We start from the raw sequence: 26,837 nt of genomic DNA on the forward strand, positions 1-26,837 counted from the left end.
ATTTAATAGGAATGTTAAAGACCGCACAAAAGCTCATGCAGGCACCCAAGAGCTGTGTGTATTATCATCAAAAGTCACCTATAGGGGAGAGCTGATTCCATGTATAAGCAAAGCCAATTACATTGTGGGAGCAATTTGTAATGGAAGGGTAGTACAGTCCCTGCTGGGTCATTTATTCTTCACTGGCTCAAAAAGAAGCAGGACACCTAGTGAATACATCAAGGGACTTTCTGCAGCACCTTTTGTAGTCTTTGAAGATCTATCCAGCTGAGTAACGGGACCAGCTCTACTTAACAGGCAAAGGACAAGGACAAAGGATCAGAGCTTTCCATGGTGCCACATATTTGGACAAAACATATTGCATGGAAAGGAACGAGCAAAAACTAGGAATGGGTAAGGAATCCTAGCTGTAGTATTAAAAACAAACAGGTTTCCTTTTGCTAAATTACCTCTTTCAAATATAGCAGATTTTTCTTTACAGAGTAGTTCATGAAATAATTGCATATTGCTGCAGCCCATGAGAGGTACAGTGTCTTTTCTTTCCCTGCAAGGGCTTCCACTGTAAGCCTCAAGCTGTAGTTACACCTTACCCCCTGCTGTAGTTTGGTGGTGGTAGTTTCTTGCCATCAGCAAAGAACGGATACATTTTTACACAAACTGAAGGAAGAATTAGCATAGCCATTATTTCCTGGGGTAAATTGTGATGCTAGACTGTTACAACAAAAGTTTGAGGGAAAGTGAAAAGCCTTCTGGGGTTTGCCCCAGCCACAAGACTTTTGCTGTCCATATAATTGCTCATATAGTCTCAAAATTAAGCAAGTCTTGTGAGAAATACTATAAGACTACTTGAGTGGTCCGAATCTGTCAGTCATTGGCTCAGGCCTGACTCAGAAAGACAAGTGCTACCTGTTGGACCACTTAATATTGCTTGCCACGGTGTGTTTTTCCTGGTAAGGCTCCCATCTGTTGTGACCAGGCCTGAGGCTGCTTAGAATAGTAGTCATGGTTCTTAACACTGACGGTCTTTTCCCAGTTCTTGTGCACAAAAGTGAACTTCAGCAGGAAGGAACTGAAGAAAAATAGTTGGCCGCATGTTGCATTTCTTCACCACTGCTATTGTTAATCTTTTTGGCCATGATTGGAAAGAAAGCTTGCAGAAGCTGTTTACAAGTGAAAATAATAGAACCACTGAACAGGGCAAGGAGAGCAGCTGGCCACACAACTACTTCTGGGAGTTGCCAAACAATGGTGAAACAGAGGACGTAAGGGCCTGAATTCAAAACACTTCAACATGCACAGCTGACACAAATTGGGCAGCACTGGCCCTTCCTTTTCAGTTCCTTTCATTTGTAACTTTGAAAATTCTTCCCCTCCAGTGCACATCCTTAGTGCAAACTGATGATCTGTCTTTCAGGGTACATGCTACATATGCAACTAGTGGAGTTTGTGACAACTAATTCCCAAAAAAGTGCCCGTGACATCATCTGGAATAGTCCCCCGTAATTCTTTATTAGCGTGAATGATACTTTAAATCAAATCAACCTTAAAAAAAGAACCAAGTTACAGAACGTGCATAAAATACAAAGTAATTTACAAACAGATCCAATACCATCTCCAGAACTGATACACTAAGAGGAGAAATCTATTGAAAAAAATATGACTGACTACAGCAATGCCTTCCGTGCGCCTTACACATCATGAGCACCGCAAGACAGAAAGATTGCTAAGAAATGCAGCAATTTGTGTATGCCCACACACAGATGTTCCAAGGTGATTGTATCAGTATCTGAGGAATGTTTCCCCAAACTCCCTTCCCCCCCCCTCACATTTTTTCATAGCTTTTTACATACTGTACACATTTTTAAGTGCCAACAATTCAAACCACTAAGAGGAGAATTCTAGGATGAGAAGGTGTTATGCGGTGCTTTCAAAAGTGTAGTGGCAGAAGGCACAGTTCATAACCGCATCATCCTTGAAGTCAACTACGCTGACTTGTATTGAAATCAGTCATTAGCCACACACTTTCAATAAGGAAGCTATTCATATTATATTAACCAATGGAATGGAGCCACTGTGGCAAGATTCCTTTATAAATTATTTTGACATCATTGAAGTTGGTGACCCAGCCTTAAGCATTTGCAAATATAAAACTACAGATACATGATACAGCAGCCTTCAAGTTTTCTTCATTGTGGAAAGGAAGAACTTTCCCATCCCCTGATACCATCAGTACCATGGAGTCCAATTCCTGGGCAACACATAGTGCTGCAAGTTCAAATATCAGAGAATAGTGAATCCATTATTTAGCTCATGTTGCTTTGTCTTATTTCACAAGAGGCACCTTGAAGGAGATTCCACCATAATCTCCCATTTCAGCCTCACAGCAGCACTGCCTAACATGACCACATTTGCACAGCTATTAGAACTCAAGAGCCCCATTGCACACAGTGAAGGCTGCAGCTTCTTTGCAAAGCAAGAATCATTTTTGCCACACTATTTAGTAAGACAACCCCACATGCCTTGGCCCCCTCAAGATGTAACCAACACATTTAGCTTTACTGTAATTTAAGAGCAATAGGTGTTTCATGAGCCATTTTTGGATGTAATGTGTAACAGCTGGAGGTGGGGAAAGATGATCTAATTTCAGTAGCCCAGGGTCACTAACAGTGACAGCAATGGTTTTGCAAGGGTCAGAATTCACACTGCTGGTCAACAAGGCATTAACATTTTGATTACAAAATGGCATTCTAGTATCCCAACTGGTGGTGGTCAGGTTGGAAAATAATCCATTGGTTTAATACATAGTTCGAAATTCTAAAGACTGGTGAGGCAGAGTTGTGAAAATGCTGCAGCCATTTGGAAGCAATAATGATTTTAACACTAAAATCAAAGTGTTAAGACATGGGAAAAATCAGAAGGAATATGAGGAAGTAATTGAACACAAAGTAGTAACCACAAGAATTACAAATATATTTAAATCTTGGACCTGGGGAATATACACAGCCTTTTTGGAAAGAAGAAACAAATCTTATATATTCTGACAGCACTGCATCTTTGGTTTGTTTTCGGTGGTTGGTGGGACATGGATGGGAACCACATTGTTGCTTGGAGACATATCATTTTCACGTCTGTCTGACATTTGCTTCTGAGAAACAATACGATAGATCTCTGGAAAACGAGAACAGGAGCCAGTTACTAGGGACATATTTTCAGTCAGCACCACCGTGAGTTACTCACGTTCAACATCTTCTGGGCTTGATACATAAATAAGTAAAGTTTGACAATACCTCCTAACAAAAGGAGAAGTACAGTTCTGTAGGTATCATGCAGGTATCTTCACCACCACATTTCCTCTATCCTGTGGAAGACGATTTGCTTTTTACCAAACTAGTTATAGTTCCCCACACCTTTGCTTTTATTGCTACTTCCTTTGGGGGGGGGGGGGGGGGGGAGCTATATTGCAGCCAGAAATTGCTAGCAAGAGATTTAAGCTATGAGAGACTGAAGTGCCTGGGCTAGTTCAGAGCCACATACAGCTTTTGCTCCTTATGATCATAATGCTACGGATACATTTGCAGATGCTAGCATGGCTGAATGGAGCTGTTTGGCAAACATTTGTATCTTTCTGAGAGGGCTCAGGGGGTCAGTTGCTCCTCTGCTCCAAAATCTCTTATGCCTCTCACGTCTGATGTATTTGCTGGTGGGAGAAGCAATCTTAGATTGTAAAGCATTTAGAGGTCTCCAGAGTATGGGACAAGCTTGGTTTATACCTAGATCCATGACACACACATCACAGGGAGAGTTATCAAAAGTGCACCTGCCTGAATAGCATAGATCTGACTCTCAATACAGACAACATTTGGACGCCAAACCGAAAGAAAATAAAATGGGAATGCTCAGCTCAAATTCTTGTGCCATTCCAAGTTCCTCTGAGGTGTAGCCCTCACTCAGATTTGAAGCCTCAACACAAAGTGTCCAGTAGCTGGGGAGTGCAAAGCAGATCACAGGCATTAAGCATTTCTGCGGCTGTAGTGAGTGTATATCTCAGCTGCTCAAAGCGGAAGAAGGGACAGTATGACCATAAGCAAGCACCTGGCTTTAGAAAAGGAAAAAGCAATACCTGCATCAAAATGGAGGGGTCAGTGGAACAATCTCTTGCAAATTCTCATTCAAAAGTACAGAACTCTGCCAAGCTTTTCTTACAGAGGTGGGAAAGATTTCTGAGCTCTGCCCAAAGCTACCCTGATTTCAAGCTAGAGTCAGGTATGCCAGTTGGTACTCCCTTGTATCCTAATGGCAACACACTGCAACAGCCAGTAGTACTGTTCCTCTAGGGCAGTGGTTCCCAACCTTTTCACTAGTGTAGACTCCCAATTACCCCCCAAACCGTTCGCAGACCCCCCCCCCCCCCCCATCGAAGCCAATTCTAGCCTCAATTCTCGTAGTCGGAGTATTTTCCCACTTTTCATTTACTTATGTCTGTTTGATTAGACGTTCCACTTGTGGATGCTTCATTCTGCTCATCAGTCTCCTTTCTCTTCAGCAAGCCTGATTTCAGCCATAGATCCATGCTGAACGTATGGGCTAACGTTTGTATGCTTCTCACCAGCGTGATCATTTTATCACACAAAGGTGCCACAACATAGATTTTCAGACCACAATTAACAACATTAGAAGAAGATATTTAATTTAAAAACAACAGATTATAACTTTGCAATTTATTTAAAACTTATTTTCTATGAGTATTTTTTTCGCGGACCCCCAATACCCTGGTGGACCCCCAGGAGTCAACAGATCCCAGGTTGGGAACCGCTGCTCTAGGGGGAGAGGAAAACAACGAATTCCTCCCCCCAGCAGTTTGCTGCTCCACACTACTCAGTGCACCGTTCCACACAAGTTCAGAGGTCAGGAGCACAAGAAACACTCGCACCTGACTTTTTCTTCTGGGGCAGAATGAGGAAAAGCAGACATCCCTCACTGCACAGAGAGCTGTGGTCCGAATTCTTTTGGGGCATCCCAGTGAGTTATTGGTATGGTTGCCGGACTGGCACCTTATTTCACCCCAAATCAAGAAATATTTCCTCCATAGCCCTTGTTAAGAATGTGAGTGATAAATTGCTTAGAGGTGAACAGCCGGACATTTCAACATAAGCAAATTGAGCAAACGTGCAGATAAGTCCAACATTTACTGCTGGGGCAGAATGCGCACAGCCCCATATCTGCATCAGTAGGTAATGGGAAGAGGGAGCTAGAAAGGGTTTCTAGCAAGTGGGGCTGGGTTGAAGAGCAGTGAAGCGGAAGGGCAGTTTTCAACAAGTTGTGAACAAAGTTAAGCCCCAGTAAATGCAGTCACCAAGGGACTGACCAGACAAGTCAGACCTGAAGTGCTGTCTGTCCAGCAGGAGAGCTGCATACAGCCATCAGAATGCTGACTTGCTAACCGGGCAAAGGGCCCAGCACGAGAGGTTTGTGGATAATGCCAAGAAAACCAGTATCTGCCGGTGGCACAGTGAGAGAAGAGCAGCAAGCTGGGGGTTCAGAACTGACACATCACACATCTCATTAAATACACCAGGAAGAACCAGTTCAGCTCATCTCCATTCGACACGTTCGGCTACACAAGTGAGTTGCTGATATAAGCAAAGCCAACAGTAGCCACCCACATCTAGAGGAAGGAGGTTTCTGGTTTCAGAAGTACTAAGGTTTTCAACCCTGTCTTTCCAATGCAGCCTGCAATAGCATTCACGGGCTCTCGTCCACAGGAGCAAATGGAATTTGTAAAAGGGCATCAACATCAAAGCAGCAGACTCCATTACTCCAACAGGTCCCTGCACTGAAGATCCCACTATTGCTGAGACAGCAATGCGAAGGGCCCATGCACCAAAGTGATGCATCACACCCCATCTGTAAGCCAAAACTCCATGCGCCATACCAACAGTCATGGCACTCTTGGAAAATCCTTCTTTAGATAACACATGCAGCTGTTTGTGCAACAAGACACAGTACTGCAGGGTGGATGGGGGAAGCAGTGCTCCTCAAGGAGAAGCAATTTCAGGCCAAATTTTACCGGCCACTGCCCAGTCACGTTTCCTGTACGTGTCCAGGATATCTAACCTATTACTATTTAAGAACAAGTGAATGCTGCTGCCTGTATAGTTCTAACTCACAGCAGCACTGTGGCAGTGGATAACTTTTGCAGACACCAATCGTGACAACAGTATTCTCATGCAGAAGCGTTCCTGAGCGCACACTCTGGTGCATTAGCACTAACATCCCCGTACCCTCAGCCAGCACACCCAACCTGTTCCACAGCTGTGAGCAGAGACCTGCAGCTTACCAAAAAAGCCTGGTTTCATGTCCCTGTGTCTCAGTCCTCCAGCTCCCTCACCAGTACCCAAAAATTGGATGGCGTTTCACATGAATTCCTCCGAGTGCTGAAATTTACCCTTGGCTGACAGTTATCTACAGCCTCCCCGTCACATGGTTTTATCCTGCAGCAGCAGAGACTATGAGGGCTGCACGAAGATTATCAACATCTGCAGGCCTACGCTACACAACTGGCCAGTCCCTCAGGACTGCATTTGAATGAAGATCCACAGGAGGAGAGAGATGAATGCTTTACACTGCCTTCATGCTCAGGTACACCAAGCTCTTGAACAGGAAAATTCCTAGACAGTGTGTTACTGGGGGCAAGCCCCCACAGAAGTAACATTACAAATCACTAGAGAAGCAGCCCTGAAGAAGGACAAAGCAGAAGAAAGAGGCTGATTTAGGGAGAGGGGACAGACAGACAGTATGGTACACACTCGACCAGATTCCCTTGTGCACAAAGGCCACCATGCACTGCTCTGGCCATACAGAGGACTTTCCAGAGGATGTAGTTATAACAGATGCTCACGGTAAGGCCCCCTTGCATTGCCACACAACCCTATAGTGGGGACGCCGAGGCCTGAGTCCTTCCCTAGCCTCTGGCGTAGGGCCAGAAATAAGGGGTTTAGGAGGCCAGAGGGGTCCCCAGAGTGGGGCCAAGCAGTTTAGAGTGCAGGAACAGGCTCAGGGGTGGGCTCTGGTAGAGTGTTGGGGTGCAGGAGTAGGAGGTTCAAGGTGAGGATCCAGCCTAGAGGAGCAGGCTCTAGCCAGGCACTGCTTACCTCAAGCAGCTTCCAGTAGTGGCGCAACGGTAGGCTCCCCTGCTCCTGGAGGCTGCCGTGATGTGGTCAGGCGGGTCCGGGAAGTGCGCACTGCCCACACCAGCAGCTTCCATTGACTGTAGCTCCCTGATCCTCCATCCCAATGCCTAGGCGCTCTGGGGACAGCCTAGCATCCTAGCTTTCTCCCAGTGGGGTAAGCCAGTGCTCACGGTTCCAATGCTGCATGGGGGTTTGCGCCAGCCCTTGCCGATTAGTTAACCAGTAAGTATCACTCAGGAGAGGTGATGCTTACTGGTTAGCCAGTCACATGCCTCGTATGTGTACGTGTAAGCTGCGCGCACAGGCGGAGAATCACCCTTCCCGCACCCAGGAACACGCACATTTAAAGCGGCTCTAAAAAAGAACTGAAGGTGTGAATGGCGCCGTTCTTACGGGGTGCTGGAGAACCCTGCTGTCAGCGTCCTCTGGTCCTACACATTTGAGAGAAACGGCTTGGTTAGAATACTAGGTTCAGCACCAGAGCGGTTAGCAATGCTGGGAGCCCTGCTACAGGCTGGCTGCCAGGGCTTTGAAACACCATGGCGAACCGGCTCTGTGCAGGATTGCGCAAGTGACTAGGCATGAAAAAACAGCAGCCACCGCCTATTTAGTGTCCTGCCAGCACTGCTTACACCAGCAGACCTGAAGGAGTCCACCACTTGTGTGTCACACCAGTTATTAGCCTGTTGGGTTTTATTCTGGCTCCTATAGGATTTGCTTTGAAGAATAAGTAATGCTGCACCTTCCAGCACTATTCAAAGGACATAACCCTTTGCCAGGAGTAAACTGTCCAGCAAGCAGCGATGGGTGGCAGCAATCACACTTTGAATGTCACACACTAGAAGTGACCCTCTCCTTCTACCCCCAATTATTAGCCAGCTGTGACCAATATCAAGACGTTTACTTGCAGAACCATTCATCCTCCACACACCACTTGAAGTGTGGATGGAGGCAACCGCTTGCTAATGTATTTACTTCCCTTTATCTCCCTGAGAAGAGCTCAACTAGAACAAACCCCATGCTCTCTAATCGGTAGAAGTGTTTCCTCAAACTTGATCCAATTCCCCCCGAACAGGAACACTATCTGCATGCCCGGTTGGTTTTTTAACTAAACTACTGTCATCGCCATATGCAAGGAACAGCTACATTTGCTGAGTGGTGACCAACTTTCCTGAAGCCAGTTAGGGCAAGATTTGATTCATTTGCTCTGATCACAAAGTGCACCTCAGAAAGGAAACTTAAGCAAGGAGGTAGAACTTCCACTACTTATAATCCAAAACAACTTCTGGAATAAAAGACGCTGATAAAGGCACATAAAACCAGGCAATACAAGGTGGCTTTGAAAACAACCTTCATTCATCTATCTATTCCCGAAGAGTAAATTGCTTCCCCATGGCATTAGCAACACATGCATCTGAGGATCACCCAGCTCTAAAGAAATAATCCAGCAGTCTGGTGCAAACACACTTTTTACCTCAGCAAATGCCTTCATGGAACAGCTTGGTGCAGCAATACTGTAAGTGCAATTTGCCCGCTGATGAGTTACACAGAATTTGGAAGACACCAATGTACACAGTGCTCTTCTGCTCACTTTCCAGATTTGTTTCCTTTACACTGCCAGAGCTGAAGCTAATACCAACATCTGTGCCAAGGGTCCTTACCCCTCCCAACAGTCAAGAGGGGACAGCAGAACGGTTCAGTTTGACGTATAGAACACATCCATGGACGTATGGGTAGCATGCACATTTTGAGATTAATTCTGATCACATGTTCAACTGTACATGACCCTGAAAGATGGTGAGGGCATTTGGTTGCTAGGACATGGAAAAGGGCAGTTAGAGAGTCTGCTTCTTCCAAGACACTTCTGCACAATGTGCATGCCTCAGACTGAACCTTGCAGATTACCTGAAACTGAAATGGATGAAGCTTGCTAGCACCTGTCTAATACCATCTACCTATTACATGTCAACCACTCCTCTGCCCCACACCCAAAGATCGCAGCAGGAGGTACTCAGCAGAGATATGCAGGTTGATAATGTTCCTCACATTTTCCAGTTTTACTCTTTTGGCCTTAATTTTAACGTTCATAGCCATCACCACTGACTGGTCTGACTTTTTAGAAAAGGAGCCACAAATGATGGTTAGAGCAGAAAATGGGAATCAGGATTCCTGCATGCTAATCCAAGCTCTTCCCCCAGCTCTACATGGATGCAGGCAAGTCAATTAACTTCCTGGGTCTCAGTTCACCCATCTGTAAAATGGGTATACTTATGTACTATATAGTGATACTGAGGGGTTTGGGGGTTAAAAAAAGCACTTCAGGAGTCTCCAAGAAACACTAAAAACATAACTACAATTGCAGTGATGAGTGTTCTATTAAACAGGCGATTCAAGAAGAGAATCTGTCTCAGACAGCATCCTCAAAAAAAGCCTGATCACTTTGGGTACTTCTCCTGTTGGTTAAATACATGTCCATTCTTGGCAAGACATGCAAACAACCTAGGCGTGCAGAACCCCAGCCAGGTCACCATCTTACCTGGTTGGGACAAAGGGAGGCACCTCCTGCTCCACTACCGTCTGTTGCCAACGCTGGCAAAAATTGGCCACACAGGCAGGGGAAGCGGCCGTTGGAGGCGTACATGCTCTCTCCTCCTGCCCCCCACCATGTGGGCTCTTCCGGCTGCAGCTGCCAGCCACCTGCCCCTTCCTTCCCCCCCAACTCCCCGCCATGCAGCTCTTCTGGCCCCGGACCCCAGAGCTGCTGCGGCTCAGCAATTGGGAACTGCTAAGCTAGGGAACTGCCGGAACTCACCATGGCCCTCTTGCCCCACTGCATCATGGCTGGCAGGAGGCAGCTTCAAGCTGGCTATGCTGACGCTGTCACTGGTGGGAACGCCCTTCACACAGACGTGGCCAGTTACCAGCCACTACCTATTGCTGCTGGTGTACTTGCATGGCCCCACCTCCACAATATCCAAGTGTTCCACAATCTGTAAGGTCTTGGTCCTCAACGTTCACGGGAGGCAAGGCGTGCTGATCTCTCCACTTTTCACAGATGGGCAGTTGTGGCACAAGAGTTAAATGATTAGCTCAAGATTGCAAAGAAAGTCTGACACAGAGTAGCACACTGAACCTGGCTCTCCCAAGACTTAGGCTAGTGCCATAACCAGCAGACTAGAGAATCTGTCCAGTTTCTAACTCGGAAACACTGCATGTTTAAACGACAGAGTTGCACGCATTTGCAGTTCCTCACCTGACAAGCACACATACAGACTGCACAAAGCTCTGCTCACCTGTCAGGATAGTCTGGAAAGCAGCTTCCACATTCGTAGAGTCTAAAGCAGATGTCTCAATAAACGACAAGCCATTCTTTTCTGTGTGGGCAGAGAGATCACAAGTTTCAGTGCAGGCGCTGCACGAGGGTTTCCCATCAAGCAGTCCTTCTGTGTCAGAGACCAGATGGATTGCACTTCCTGTTGAAAACCTCGTATGCCAACATAAGTGTAGTTATGAACACAAAAGTTCTCTCTTCTAAAGGGTGAAAGGAGAAGAGTTGCAATGGAGGCGGATCTGTCCCCTTAAGGATAGCAGAGTCTGGGGGTGGAGGGTCAGCCAAGCCTTGTTTTGTAGCAGGACTCTGCTGAAGTTTGGGAAGATGTGAGGTAACACGTGGTGCCGTTCCTTTAAGGGTGCAGGACCATGAAGAGGGCAGGGTAAGACTCGCTGCTCTTCCAGTCAACCAGCTCTCTCAGACAGGGAGAAACCAGCAGGAAAAGGTTACTGCCCAGGTATATGAGAAGATCAAAGGTCAGAAGAGTCATCTGGGGAGAAGCTGGCTAGAGACCAGAGCTGGCCTGAATTAAGGAATGCAGCCCTCTTTGTTGGGCTGTGGGCTCCTGTGCCAAGGGGAGGGCTGGGGAACCCCTGCACCTAAAGGGAAGGTCTCTCTGGGCACAGACCAACTTAAGTTACACCCTAAAAGGAGGGGAATATTGTTTAAAAAACTCTGAGTGAGGGTGGTTTATTTCTCAACTCCGGGGGAGTGAGAGAAGGTGAGGGAGCCATGCCTGCAGGGCCTCCCCATATCATGAGGGGACACTGACATGGCAACTTTTTCAATAATATTGTGCTGACACACTTGGATTTGTGTCTGACTTAAGTGAGGTGGAACTTGGGGGGTGCACAAGACAAATCAGACTCTTGAAAGAGGTCAAGTGTCCGGAAAGGTGAAGACACTCCTTTAGAGCACTTCCACAGAGCGTGGGAGGGAAGGAGCTTCTGGGATTATTCCTCACCTAGTCCCCTTTCTCCACCCCGCCACAGCAACATTATGACATGAGTTAGTGATGCTTCTAGAGGGCTAAGATTAGGGAGCCATTCCAATGTCACGCAAAGGAGAGCTTGCTACTCAAACTCTCTCCCAAGATATATGGCACCTCACTTCAATGCCACCAGAGCACTGAGGTGCAAGTCTCTTCAGGCAAGGGGTGACAATTCAATGAGTGGAGGGACACGGAATGGGTTTTAGTTCTTTTACATTTGACTTCCATGTTCTTTCTTCCATTCTCTCAGCCTCATGTCTGGATGTTAAGTGTTGCATGGAAAGGGGAAACCCTCCTGCAAGCATCTCAAAGCTGCCCCTGACTTTCATTTAATTTAATAAGAATATCTGTGTCAGAGGGGAATGAGCCCCAGGAATTCTGAGACCAAAACTGCAGCTTCCTAGTGTCCTCTACTTGCAGGCAAAGATATCCTCACTTGACCACAAGCGGCATTAAAGCACCTGTATGAATCAGTACCTATTAATTCAGGGGACTCAAATCCACATTCTAGTACAATGTGAAATTTATGTACAATGCTAGTACAATTTATGAAAACTATGACTAATCCTGCAGGTGAGCCCAGAATTTAATTGCACGTGACTGTGCAATGATTACAGTTGTCCCGTAAGTTTTTGAGACAAAAGCTCTTATTTGATTAAAAGGTCTTACCAGTTGAGTTTGATACCTGCTTGGGGAGAGGCCTACAACAGCTGAACAATCCAGGTCTGTGTACTCGCCTTCTTCCCTGCTGTGTCTACAGTTGTAAGTCTAAATAAAGCATGGGCTGTGGGGATCACAGACTAGAGGGGCTCTGCTTCCCCAAACGGTCAGGTGTGGGCCCACCCCCAGCAAATCCCCTCCTCCTCCTGTCCTACTTGGCAATGCCTGCCCTCCCAATGCTCTGGGGCTGGGAACGCTGGGGACCAGTGCCAGCAGCCACAGTGAGGTGCCTCTGGACTCCAGCAGATGGTCATGAAAGGGATGGGGCCTCGGGGGGGGGGAGAGGGGGGAGTGATATTCCCCCCCCAGCCAGCAGCTCACATGCCGCCTCGGAAATAAAGGCTGGTTGGAGGGACCAGCAATGCTACTACTCAGCATCCCTGCGTGTTGGAGCAAAGTAGCACGAGACACTGTATCTAGGCTTCAATGGGCATTGTCACTGCAGAAAGGCCTCTGGTTGACCACAGAATGGCATCAGTATAGGTGCTGTGAGGTTGTTCGCTAAGAGAAAACCACTGACATCTGTGGGTAGAGCCCTGCATGGATACTAAACTGGTATCTGCAAAAATGATCTGCAGACAGCAACAGCCACAGATGTGGATGCCCACGAATATCTGTAGATCTGCAAGGCTCTATGGGGAAGTGTGTTAACCATGGGCTGAGAGGCCTAGTAACAACTCACCCCTTTGCAGCCAAATATAGACAGGCTTTTAAAGACCGAAAACACTCGATTCCCAGAGAGGGAATACCATCAACATATTAAATTTAAGCCACTAACCTGCAAAAGCTCTGGCTTCATCCGTAGGGACTGCCCGCAGGTGACGCAAATCACTCTTATTACCCACCAGCATAATGACAATGTTACTGTCAGCATGGTCTCTCAGCTCTTTCAACCATCGCTCCACATTTTCATAGGTAAGGTGCTTGGCAATGTCATAAACCAACAAAGCCCCAACGGCTCCACGGTAGTACCTGCAGGTAGACACGTGCATTCTTGAATCAGAATCATGTCATTCAATGCCAACAATCCTCTGTGCTGTAGCAGAAGGCGAATCAAATCCGACTCTGCTATCTGACAATCCATTCTTAAAGCAAGCAGACCCATTTCATTTTCTTCTGATTTACTTTAAGCCAGCTTTTACCAGACACCTATTCCAATTAGCTAAAACTGCTGCATCAGGACTAGTGTAGCATTAATAGGGTTTCTGCTTTTATGATAAAACCTCAATAGTGTAAAAAAATCTAAGGGGTTATAAATACTTTGTAATTAGCTGGGGCTCTTTACATGGTGGGCATGTAATATTGCCACTTACAGATGGCCAGAGAAGCAGACAAGTCAGGCAACTTGATCAGGGACTAGCTAAAAACCTGGGGTTTGGTTTGGTTGTTTAGGACAGCTACTCCAAGCTTCCTATGGATCTACTTTATAAAGATCCCAAATGTCCCGTTTACTTCCATTGGTTAAGGTCCAGCAGGCCCCTAACTAGCCTCATATTTGCAGTGCTTTGAAGGGGGGGAAAAATCAAATACAAATATATAATAGAAATATACAAAACTGAAGACAATTTACTCCTGAAATGCATTTTTTAACCATGCAGATGCCAAGGACATTAGACGTCAGCAAGTTTGCCCACAAAATACCACACTTTCACCAGTCTCGGGTATAACCACTTGACGGGGAGAGCCTAGGGTTGCCAACTGCCTACTCCCACAAACACCCCTGCCCTGCCCCACCTCTTCCCCAAAGCCCCAGCCCTTCTCTGAGGCCCAGCCTTGCGCACTCTTCCCTCCATCACGTGCTCTCCCCCACCCTCAGTCACCTTCACTGAGCTGGGGCAGGAGATTTGGGTGCAGGCTCTGGGGTGGAGTTTGGGTGTGGGAAGGGGCTCAGAGCTGCAGCAGGGGTTGGGTGCAGGTGGGATATAGGCCCCAGCTGGGCAGTGCTTACCTCGGGGGGCTCCCAGTCAGCAGTGCAAAGGCAGGCTCCCTGGCTCACACCACCCCAGAAAGCCTTGTGGCCTGGTGGGGAAGGGGGCAATCTGTGCACTGGGTAAGCCTGCAGCTCACATGGGCGACAGTTCCCCACAAATGGGAGCTGTGGAGTCAGCATTCAAGGAACGGGCAGTGCACACAGACCTCCCTTCTCAGGGGGCAGCACAGAACCAGGGCAGACAGAGAGCCTTCCTTAGCTTCACAGTGCTGCCAGACTATTAGGTCCTAAAATCACCCAGATTGGCTTCAGTAGCTTCTGTGATAGAGAGCCCGATTCCAGGGGACTCCTGGTGAAACTGGAAGGGCTGGCAACTATAATTACAACACAAAAGATGCAGAATTCTAATTTGTCTCATTCAGAAGAAAACTGAAACCACACACTAGTTCTAGTAAAAATATACACTGTGCTTATCACTTACGCTGATGTTATAGCTCGGTACCGTTCCTGTCCTGCTGTGTCCCATATCTGGGCCTTTATTGTCTTGCCATCAACTTGAATGCTTCTGGTTGCAAATTCCACTCCAATAGTGCTTTTGCTTTCCAAGTTAAACTCATTGCGAGTGAATCGAGAAAGGAGATTACTCTTGCCCACACCAGAGTCTCCAATAAGTACAACTAAAGACAAGACAAAAATCATCATCAGAATGGCACTCCATCTGCATATACAGTCTGAGGCTTGTAATTATTCACAGAAACATTTACTTTTCACAATGAGATCTGGGCAAAACGAGGCAGCAAAACAAAGCCAGCTGTCTTAGTTTTACTGCTCAAACATTCTCCATGCTTCCAAAGAAGTGGAGATACCAAATCCACCACCATTTGAACAGGTTCTGAACTTCACTTTTTACCATTAAATTCAAATCTTAGCTCTCCCACAGTAGGAAGATAATCCATAATTAACATGTTAGCCGAGCACCTCATAAGGGCTAAGCCTGGCTTTGGCACCAAGGTGATCCTTGGACTAAAGCCAGCCAGAGCTTGCCAACCGTATTTCTGTGACGAGTCCTGTGGGCTGGATCCTGGCCTTCAACCGTATCTCCTAGGCCTTTTGGCAGGGGACCACATGCTTCCACAAGGGAAAAGTCAGGGATTCCTTAGAGCAGAGGAATCCCTGGGATGCAAAAAACCAACATGGTCAGTCAGTTATGTCAGCTTCTTAGACCTGGCAGGGTGCAAGCAAAGCCAGAGGCCACCAGCACATTCAGCAATCCTCAGCTGGTAGAACTGGCTTGAGGGCACTGTGTTAGCCAGGGTGATTTGGAGCAGCCCATCTTGCCAGGGCTTTGCTCTTTTGTGCAGCTCCAGAATGAGTGGAGCAGAACGATCTTAGAGCCACCTCCATTTTGCCCTCTGTTTAAATCCAACTCTTCCAGACCCTGGTATCTGGCTTCTTTTAGAGCAGTGGTCTCCAACCTTTTTAACTACTTTTTCAATTTAAGTGCAACATAAGATCTACCTCAAACCCAAATACTTTTGCCCCATTTCCTTCCCGCCCCTTTTTTGAGGCCCTGCCCGTTCCACCCCTTCCTCAAGGCCTCACCCTGCTCACTCTGTCCCTCTTCCTCCCACATCGTTACTCAGAAGCAACTGCACCTAGTAGGGGGAACAGCAGCGAGCAGACACTTCCTGGAGGCTTTCCCCGCTGCTCCCAATGGCTGGAATCCAGCCAATGGGAGCAGCACAAGAACATGCCTAGGACCAGCATTGAGTGCAAAATCAAGTCAGTGCCTCTCCTCCCCCTCATGCCCAGACCCCGCACCCTCCAATGCACCCCCTCACTCACTCCCTCCACCTTGACCCCGCACCCCCAGCCTGCTCCTGCACACTCCCTCCTGGCCACACCCCCTACTCCCAGCCTGCTCCTACACCCCCATCCCTATCCCACTCACTGGCAGTCTTGTTTCACACAGTTAACCCTTCATTTGGTCCCATCCCCAGAGCCTGGGGTGGGGAGGAGGTCCCACAAAATACACTAACCCTATGAGCCCAAAAGAGTTAATCTCACCTGAGGCCTTGAACCTCAGTGCTCCCTATCACTACCCCCAGCACTGGGCTGGAGCACCAGGGAAGGGAGGTGTTTCAGTTGGGGGCCACATCAGTGAGGGCTGGGAGTTTTGGAAGGTGGGGGTTTTTTGTGTTTGTTTGGGGGGGTTTTTTGCTTCTCACTGGTAGTTTCCTGACTGATTTTTCTGTGAGTCAGTGGCCCCCCCAATCCAAAAAAGGTTCCCACCCCTGCCATAAAGCCAATGTTGAAACCTTGTGTGTTGGACAATATTTTCTTTATTTAAAATGAAGCCCCAATCAGGGCCCAGTCCTCAACTGGCCGCAGCATCCTGTCCTGGGCCCTGATCCAGTTATGGATGTAAACTTCAAAGAAATGTGCAAAAAGACACAGAAGCAGCAATCCCATTAAATATAGTCTTCAAATACAATGTTTCATTTATGCTATTAATCATCATGTCATTAAGTTGTATATTTCCAGTCATGCAAATGGGCATTCTCCTACATCTTTGTTGACCGCTTGTTCTGAATTTTGATATAGTTTGGCTCTTTGGTTTGAAAAGGTTGCCGATTCCTGACTTAAGGGCTCACAACCAAGTGGCGGTGACACATAACTCTAGTCATGCCATTCCTTTGATTCACAGCAACGATGGCCGTGGGGGGATGATCCTAAGCCCTGGCAGCAATGAAACCCTTCCGCACTGATAACAAGGAAAATAAACTGAAGATAAGCAGGGGGCTAGAAAAGCAAAGCAAATAACCTTCAAGCTAGGAGTGAGCCAAGGCCAGCAACACAAAGGAGAGCCCACCACTGCATGGCAAATGATTTTGCTGGCAACATTTGTTGTTAAAGTCTGCAATATTTTGCTAACTGCCTCTCAGATTTAGCATTAAAACCGGAAAAGCTAAGATATTGAAGCACAAGGTTGTTGGCTCTGCCTTCTGAAATATTAGTGCTCTCTCTAGATGTGAGAAGAGTGGACCAGTGTAAACAAACTCAGTTCAGGTATGAAAAACAAGAGTTCTAAGTCTGCAGAGAAAACTGCTGCAGCTTCACACAGCAGGTTTTCTGGTTACCATCCGCCACTTCCAAGTTTTCTGTGCCTAAGTTAAAAAAATTCTAAAAGCAACACTGGCAAAAAGGATTTGCCTTTTTTATAAAGGTCATACATCAGTGACGCACCTTCTAAACTCCCCTCTTGCCACAAAAAGCAACACACAAGCTTGCAGAACGGCCTTAGAGGCCATTCTTTCCGGCTGCCTCTGCCAGCTGACTCAGCAAGAAGCTTGCCATGCTGCAGAAGTTGTATGCAGCACAAAATATCTCTGTTAACCATTTGTTTGTGTGGACATCAGGTACTTCATTAGGCAGAGGACATACAGGTTTGCTAGACTGGCTTTTATTCAAGTGTGACATTTCAATATTGCTAGATTTCAGTTGTTGTCCCCCCCAACAGCTGATTTTGCTAACATACGGGATAGGAGACTGACAATCCAGGTGCAAGGGACAAGTCTGTTTCATTTTTTCCTGGGGGAATTCTGTTCTACTGTGTGCATGCAGAATTTGTAGGTTTCTTTGCTTCCCAGCAGAAAAGTGGCTGACCCAGAAGCAAAGGCACATCACAAGAACGGTTACATGCCCCATTGCAGCAGCACACGTGCTTGGTCGCGGATGCCCAGCACAACCAGCTGAGAGAAAAGTCACTGGGAGGCAGCATGGGATGCCCTCACCATTGCCATGCCAGCCCCATGCATCCCAACTCCCAGCCAAGCCTCACCTCACAAATCCAGAACTCCCCTAATAAGCCACCACGATACCTGGCCCTCCTGAGCCCTACCTAGAGCTGGGGATGCCCCAGCTGGTGGCTCCTACACCCTTCTGCCAAGCTCAGTTGCTAGTCCCAGCTGGGCTGGAGGAGGAGCACATTTTCCTTTTACGGAGGTGGGTCAGACCCCACCCCAGCTTTGCAACCTCCCTACCCGCAACTTCCTGCCCCATTGTGGGAGGAAGAGTCAGCTGCTGGGAAGCTGCTCCCTGTCCACCAAACCCCTGCATCTGGATGCCGCCAGACACCCCCCTACACACACCCCAAGAGCAAGCCCCAACCCATTTCATCCAGACCACTCCCCACTGAGCTCCCACCCTGACAAGCCCTGGCAAGGAATGTTGAGAGACTCTAAACTCAATCTATTTATCTTAATCGGGTAGAGGGGGAGGGAGCTTGACTAGTCTACAAATATTTAGCCCAACAAAGAAAGGTATAGTACAACCCAATAGCTGGAAGCTGAAGTTAGAAAAATTCAGATCAGAAATAAGGTGTAAAATGTCAATGGTGAAATGTTAATGGTGAAACCAGAGGAACATTACTAAGGATCATGGTGGAGTCTCCATCACTGATCAGTCTAAAATAAAGATTACATTTTTTTTGAGTGATCTGCTCTAGAAGTTATTTTAGAGGAAGTTCAGTCTTTGTTATACAACAGGTCAGACTAAATTATCAGAGTAGTCCCTTCTGGGCTTGGAATCTATTTTGGCAAGTTTAGGGCAAGTTTTTAAAATAGCTTTACAATGACAAACTGCATACCCGCAGTGGGAACCCTTCAATTCCTTTTTATCAAGTTCTAACTCATAACCATCAATGTGTAGCATCCACTTGTTATGCTAGGGACCAAACAGTTTCTTGTTTAGTTAATTTTCTGTTGTACCCAAGTTCCCTTTTCCAACAGATTGTGTAGTATAACCCTGCAGCATGAATAGCAGCTAATTTAGCTGTCCCTGCTCCCGCCATCACCAATATTTTTGCTATATTTCCTAACTATTAAGCATGAAAAACTTCAGTCATTCTGCAAACTTACTGGGGTTCTCTTAGCTCGCCTAAGTTCCATGCTGTGGCTGACATCAATGAACAGTTTCTGTCACAATTTCAAAAGGAGCTACAGTATCCAATTAAGAGAAGAAAATATCAGACTCTTTTCCCCCCCTCTTCCTATTTTCTCCACTTAATTGGGCCATTTTTAACTCCTCCTGTATATGGCAGGGGAACTTCACACATCAGCAGATAAGATCCAGCTCTAACCCTGACAGAGGCAAAGACAAGATTATTTTTCTTGAAGAACTATTAAGTTATTCATAGTTACACAGAGATAGTGAAAACTAAATTTGGTAACACTTTAAAAGTCTCTTCTTTCTTCCTCACATACTCACTTCAATTTTGATACCATCTAGTATTCTCACGAATCCTTAAAAATCATTTTAAATCATTCAGAAGCTTGATCTCATGCTTTCAGCTAGTGCACAATACTTTTCTAGCTCCAGACGTTAGAACAGCTACTAAAATTCTGGTCAGCGTCAAGGTTTCCAGTGGGTTTTATGTCATTTGTTTCAAAGTCTAAATTCACCACACAATGGGCATTAGCAGTGAATGATCTTGGATGTAAAGACAGTAAGTCCCATACTTTGGAACAGTCTTTATCTGCACGAGGCAATAGGGTTCCAAAGAGTATCAAGGTAAAGCATGCAGACAGGAGAGAAGGTTTTTAAAAAGGCAACAAGATGACTATTGTGGCTTACAGAGAAATTTTGAATGGCTATTAGCACCGGGACGGGGTCCCCAGTAAGGATGTAAGGGAGTAGTCAACTACTCACATTCCCCCTCATTTGCTGCCTCTGTATCAGAGCCAGCAGGAGGGTGGAGAACAGGAGTTGAAGGCCACGTTAAGGCTGAACATCCGGACCAGTTGGGCTCTCATGGCAGCAGAACGAGGTCCAGAGTGCTTCCACAGCGCTTCCACAGCCTAGCTTCCCAAGAATTACTTTCTTGCTGAACAGTTCACCTCATTACTCTTTGCTAGTCAACTGAAATGGAATACAGAATTTTTAAAGCAGCCTTAGCCTTCCCATTTTTCAAGTTGAGACATTTCATTTTTAGCCAGTCTGCCTGATCACAAAGCATTATTTCTCCTTTGTGAGTTCACTCTTGCTACCTGGTTGTACCTTATTCTTACTTGTGAATGAAGGTAAATGAAATATAGCTGTTTTTATCCCCAATATGATCAAACCTGTGAAAACAGCAGCCAGGTGATCAGATCGTTGGGAATATTTATAATTCACCACTGTGCAAGGGGAAAATATTATACCTGTTAAATCATACTAAAATCTACTGTAATAATTGTTGGTAGCCTAAGCCCATTTATGGTTTGGAAAACTTTGTGAGCAACAATTAAACAAACCAAGCTTATAAGCTTCGACATGGTCCTTTAAACATGTGACACCACCAAAGTTAGCATGTCCAAAATGGAGAAGATCAAAAAGTTAAAGAAAGTGAGATTCCAGTTTCTAATAAAAAACCAAATAGTCTAGCAGCCCCTTAAAGACTAACAAAACATGTAGATGGTATCATGAGCTTTCGTGGGCACAACCCACTTCTTCAGATTAATGGAGTATTAAAAGTCCAGATTCAAGAATAAATAGGGGAGAGGTGGAAGAAGGGGAGAAAACAATGAATTAGAGCATTCAAGTTACAAGAAGAGGATAAGAACAATTTGCACCTTCTTTAAGTACCCAATGTTTAGTTGGTTAAGTGATTAGAATGTGGAAGGTAGTGTGCTAGCCAGCCAATGTCTTTATTCATACCTCTGTGATAGGAATCAAACTTGTAAATTAAGTTAAGTTTCAACACTTTCCTGTGTATTTGGCTTGTGGAATTGGCCTGAAACAACATGGTGACTTTGAGATCCATTAACAAGGGCCTTGGCAGGTTAAAGTGTTCTCCAACAGTTTGTGTGTTGCCTCTTCGGATATCTGATTTGTATGCATTAATTCTTTCCCATAGAGACTGTCCAGGTTGGCCAATATAGATGGCAGAGGGGCACTCTGGCATAGCTCACATTAGTGGATGGCGCAGTTAAATGAGCCCCTGATGTAGTGGCTGATTTGGTTGGGTCCAGTGATGAAATCGCTGGTGTAGATGTGTGGACAGAGTTGGCACCAGGGCTGATTGCAAGGGTGGGTTCCTGGATGATGATGATGGAGGTGTGCTACCTGGTTACTGGAAAGAATTTGTCTGAGGGTAGGGTAGGTGAGGATTGGCCTTTCCTGTTAAAAGGTAGTCCTCATCAGATTTATGTTTAGTTAGCTAGTACAATTAGAGTTAGCATGACACTAAGCACTTGTATACTTTACAATAAGAACAATTCAACTAAACGTTTGTATTTTTACTATTGCTACTGCCACAGCAAGTCCAGTGAATAAAATGAAATTCCTTTAGTAGTTGTAATTTGACTTTGTTATCCAATTCTCTAGATAGTTCTGTAAAAGTTTAATATGTACATAAGTTCAGCATCGTAGGATGTATGAAAACCAAATTATTAAGATGAAAAGTGGATGATAAAAGCTATGCAACTTTTCTTCCTATGTTTAGCTTTTAAGTTTAAAGGCAACCATTTTCTTAAGTGTTTCAACTAACTAATTAAATTATCTTCTCAGACTCCAGTTTAAACATTAATGGTGAACCCAGATCTACAAATGTGCATTTTTTAACATATCGCTGATACGGATTCATTTCTGTATAGTCCCTTAAAGAATCCCTAAAACCCTCTGAAAGTAAAACACGCCATTTCACCCATTGATGAAATACAGCCACTTCTTGAGTGGACTACAACAGCTATTTAAAAGCTAAGAGCAACATTATTAAGTTTAGGACACATTTACAAGCATTGAAAGCTTACTTCAGAAAACACTTGGATTCATTATTTCTGCTTTTATTCCCACCACAGAGCGCCATCTCTAACAACCACCCTTTTCTATATTTTATATCTTTATATGCCTTATGTGAGGAGCTCTAAGTCTGCAAAGTTACTATACTACCTTCAAAACTCTCCTTAAAAACCATTAATGCTGTGATGACCAAAAACTCTACAGGTTGTACCTCCCTTAACTGGGATGCCCTGGTCTGGCAACATTCGTGGCCTGGCAGAGACCACGGATGTCCCTAGACCACAGAACCCAGGAAAGGGGAGGTCTGGTGGTGGGGCAGGAGCACATTAGGGGGTATGAGCAACCCAGTTCTGGGAGGCAGGGAAAGGCCAGCACAGCAGGGAGCTCCAGCCTCAACAGTGGCTGTAGCGATCCGACCCCAGCTCTGGTCGCACAGCTCCAACCCCAGTCGCAGGGCCAGGTGGCTGACCAACTCCGGCCCCAGCTGCGCAGCTCTGCCTAAGTTGCAGCAGGGCCAGCAGCATTTAGAAAGCCCTGGTGGAATGGGGCAGCAGCAGGGGCAGGCTGGAGTCCTAACCCAGTGCCAGCGCAGGCCAGTCCGGTCCCAAGGGTGCCGGACCAGAGAGAGCCAACCTATACAATGGCTAGGCAATTGGTCAGCAGTGATAACATCACATTACGCTTATCATCTCACTGTTAGTCTTGTGACCTCCCCCTTTATTGCATCAATGTATGGCCTCATCTTATACTAAGACTGCAAGCTCTTTGGGGAAAACAGTTTGCTTTGTGTTATGCACTACACATACACAACCCAGCTAGAGCCTCTAGGATACAAATGAATACATACAAACTTAGTTCTCTAAGTTCATCTCCATCAGAGGCAGCAATGAGACTTGCTACATGACAAAATAATGCCTTCACTAATAATGGACAGAGAGGCTCAGAAAAGGTTTACTAGCATTCTAAACAGCAGTGGCTTTCAGATAACAGGTTTTTCCATAAACAGCAAGTATGAGACAATAATGTAAGGTCTGAAACCCAGACCAAAAGGTCTGTGCAGCTTTAGCAGAGCTTCTTTTAATAACCAAGTTGGAGAAAAATGAGCAAGATGCAATAAAACCTTCTCCTGTCAAGCATAGCTAACGATCAGCTGATTGTCAGTGCAGTCAGATCCAAATTCAGAAATGGGGAAGTGAATTTGCTGGTTCACTGAGCTGTAGCTCAATGAAACATCCGCCCAGTTTGACAACCATCATTTTGGTTGAAAGTTTCTATAAATGGCTCTCTTGTAAAATGAAAGATCAGGATGAGCATGGAAGGGTTTCATAGAAGGGGTAAGTGACAATGTGCAGTGAAGTCATCTTAAGATTTGTATAACATATCCAATACAGAGGGGGTAGCTGTGTGAGTCTGAATCTGCAAAAGTGACAAGGAGTCCTGTGGCAACTTATAAACTAACAGATGCATCTGACAAAGTGGGTCTTTGCCCATGAAAGCTTATGCTCCAATACATCTGTTAGTCTATAAGGTGCCACAGGACTCCTTGTCGCATATCGAATACATAAATTCACAGTGGGCAGCAGTTTGTGCTAAGTGATCTGCTGCTTAAATAACAGATTGGTTAACAACATGGCTATGGAAGTTATATTGATAAATTGAGATCTAATCCTAAAGAAGGTCCTAAAAGGTCAATGGCTGCTAATGATTTTTTTTTCTCTGAGGTAAAAGTAAAAACTTGTTAAATGACTGAAAATCAGAGATCTCATCTGCTTTCTGCAGTGCAGCTTCAGCCATCCTGTCCTTGTGGCAGTCCAAAGGTAGGAACACGAAGGGCAACACGCTGAGTAGGAACATGAAGGACAACAAGAAATGATAAAACCCAACTTTTGTAAGTCTCACAATGAACACTTGAACAGAGTCAGGAGATAGCCAAGTTGCAACAACTCCTCTGACTCACTTGTGACTCTGTTCTAGGTGGGCCTCTACCCTAAACACCAGCATTATCCACACAGATTTGGAGATAAGGTTCGCAGCCTGTGACATTGTCGAGGAGGATCTACAATGTTTGTTCTGCAAAGTCTGGTGATTTAATGGAAGGGGAGTGGGGGAGGAATAAAAAATATCATCCATGCTACTCTAAGTGATTGAACTCAGTGTCCTCATCCGTAAGACCTCCCTTATGCTCACTTCTTTCTTCTAGAGATAACATTTGGAATAGAGATGTAACCAGTTTATATAAATTTAATTTTTTTGTTTTTCCATACAGAAGACTTATCCCTTAATATGTCCACATAATACAATTTTTGTAGTGCTTGTAATTTAAGATGGTGGCTTAAATAATTCAGTGTAAACAGAAGTGTAACCAGGACAAGAGCATTGGATATACTTTTCTACAATTCAAAAGGCAAATGGATTGTAACCTTGCCAGATAACAATTGCTGCTGTAAACAGATTCCCTAACTTGGTTTTACTTGTTGTATACCTTTGCCCTGACAGATGGTTCTAATGATGGGAAAAAGCAAAAAGATGCTTTCTAAATGGAAGAACATACAAAAGTTCACTTAAGTTAAATATGGGGGGAGGTGGGGCAGGAAGGGAACCTTTACATTCTCCCTTTTGAGTTCCATCCCTCTATATGCTGTGACACATTTCAGAGCTGCTTTTCAATTACAAGGTATAAACTAATATTTTAAATCCAAGGCTCAATACATGCAGATTTTCATTATAGTATTACAGCAAGTGGCTATATCTAAAATATTTTCAAATAGGTGGTTTAAGTGATATCTTTAAAGTTTCACTGAGTGTTCTGCAGCACACCATTTCACTAGGTGTTTTTTCAGCACATCTTACTTGTGAACATTTGCAACAACTGCTGTTTCATTCTTCAGAAAGATAAATGTTAAAGGGCCCATTTGCTACATTCTGATGCATCTTTAACAAAACTTAGCTGAACCAAAATGAGAAAAAATGCACCCAGATCCTGGAAAACAAGGAATTTTTTTTCCTTCATCTTCCAGGAACTTTATGGAGTGACAAAACAGGAAGTGAGATCAGTGAGTGAGAGATAATGGTTACAACAACCACTGGAGCAGAGATTCACCACAATATGAGGCAAGTAATGCAAGATTTACTACTGCATGAAAGTAGTTGTGCTTAGGCTATGTCAACACCAGGAAAAGCATAAAAAATAACCCTGTTTAACCTGTGAACTGCAATAGGACTACTCTCCTACACAATCACTAGTTACTTTTATTCAACACATTTACTGTTCTTAGTTCAAGAGGTGAACAGTAGCACTGTACGAAGATCTGAAAGAGCCCATGATGGCTGTTTTATATTAAAACTGCTCCAAGATTTAGTTATAATTGGTCATTTTAGAGTAGGCATGTCCAAAAATAGTCATTCCTTACAAAGCTCACATGTCCAGTACTTAAAACAATACTCTGCAAGGCAAGACAACCTAAAAGGGTTTCTGGAGCTACATCTTTAGTGGTCAGTATTCAGCCTTCTTTGGGCAATAAGAACCTGACAACACAAGGCTCCTTCCAAAGCAGTTGGCTCTAAATAGCAGGTCTCAGTCTTAAGAGTTTGACTATACGATTAGACACTGAAATTTGAACATTAAATTACTTATTACACTATCAAATCAAGGAACAAGCACCTCTGCAAACCACTTCCTCTGTCCCACAAAAGAAAGCCAAGATCATGGTTTACTAAACCCTTAGAGAAATTAAAGACACTGAGGTTGCTTTGTAATGATGACAAAAATGGCTTCCAAAATAGTTTTATAGCAAAGCAACCTCTGGAATACACTTCACACAGGATAAAACATCCTCTCAGCCAAAATCAAATGCTGGGACACACAAACATTACCAACAAGATAAGTTTTGTCCCACTCCATGATGCTGGTAGGGTGAGGTCAGAAGATATTACAGAGGAGTCAAATCCAGGAATAGATATTTCAAATTTAGGGACCTGACAAAGACTGGAACACCCTTACATCTTGCACTTTTACAAGTTTGGTTCCAGAAGTGGGGGGGGCAGAGGGGAAGAGAGGGCTATTCTCCCACACACCCAGTCCATACATCAGGGTAGAGAACCAGCTGGCTGGTCCAGCTGAGGGAAATATTCCTCCTCCCCCCCCCCCCCCACACACACACACCCTGCTGGCCAGTTTGGGGGAGGGGGAGGGGGAGGAGAGAATGTGCCCATGCCTCTGGAGAAGGAGCCAGCCCAGTTGGGGGGAATGTTGCGTCCCCCATATCCAGGCCACACCTCAGGGGGAGGGGCCAGCCCAACTGGGGGGGTGGAATGTGCCCCCCACTTCCAGTCCACGCTTCGAGGGAAGCAGCCAGCCCAATGGGGGGAGGGAGGGAGAATAAGCCCCTCCCCACATCCTCACCTCCGGTTGGGGGGGGGGCTGGCTGTTCCTCCCACTCCCCGCTAGGCAGTTGGGGGGGGACGTGCCTCCCCATACACAGCCCACGCCTCGGGAGGAGGAGCGGACCCAGTTGGGGGCAATGCTGCCCCCCACCATATCCAGTCCGCGCCTGGGGGAGGGGCCGGCTCAACCGGGGGGGCGCCCCCCCCCCACCTCGTCCACGCCCTGGGGGACCGCTCCCCAGGAAACCCTCCGCGGGAGGCTCCGTCCTGGCGCGGAGGGCGGCAGGGCCCGGGCGCGCCGCTCACCTTTGAAGAGATAGTCGTACTCGTCGTCGCGGGTGCCCATGGTGCGCGCAGCCAGAGAGCGGGAGCCGCCGCCGCCGCACTGCCAGAGCCGGGACCCCTCCCTGCAGCCGCTGCGGCACTTCCGCTCTCGCGCCCCACCCGCCGGCGAACGGCTTCCGGGGTCACGCGGAGCACCACGCCCAGCGGCCGGGGGAGGAGCTTCGCCGC

The 26,837-nt window shown here is 45.9% G+C and overlaps 1 protein-coding gene across 1 annotated transcript; it reads right to left on the bottom strand.

Annotated features, from left to right (window-relative positions):
- Window positions 1-1,485: 1,485 nt before the first annotated feature.
- On the bottom strand, window positions 1,486-26,768 carry RAB11A (RAB11A, member RAS oncogene family). The gene is made up of 5 exons (XM_075896884.1): window positions 26,631-26,768; window positions 14,644-14,839; window positions 13,011-13,204; window positions 10,484-10,564; window positions 1,486-3,168 (listed from the first exon to the last, which is right to left on the bottom strand). The coding sequence occupies exons 1-5, from the start codon at window positions 26,668-26,670 to the stop codon at window positions 3,029-3,031; spliced, it is 651 nt and encodes a 216-aa protein (XP_075752999.1). The 5' UTR covers window positions 26,671-26,768; the 3' UTR covers window positions 1,486-3,028.
- Window positions 26,769-26,837: the final 69 nt, after the last annotated feature.

This window comes from Pelodiscus sinensis, chromosome 14, assembly GCF_049634645.1.
Source record: "Pelodiscus sinensis isolate JC-2024 chromosome 14, ASM4963464v1, whole genome shotgun sequence".
NCBI lineage: Eukaryota > Metazoa > Chordata > Testudines > Trionychidae > Pelodiscus > Pelodiscus sinensis.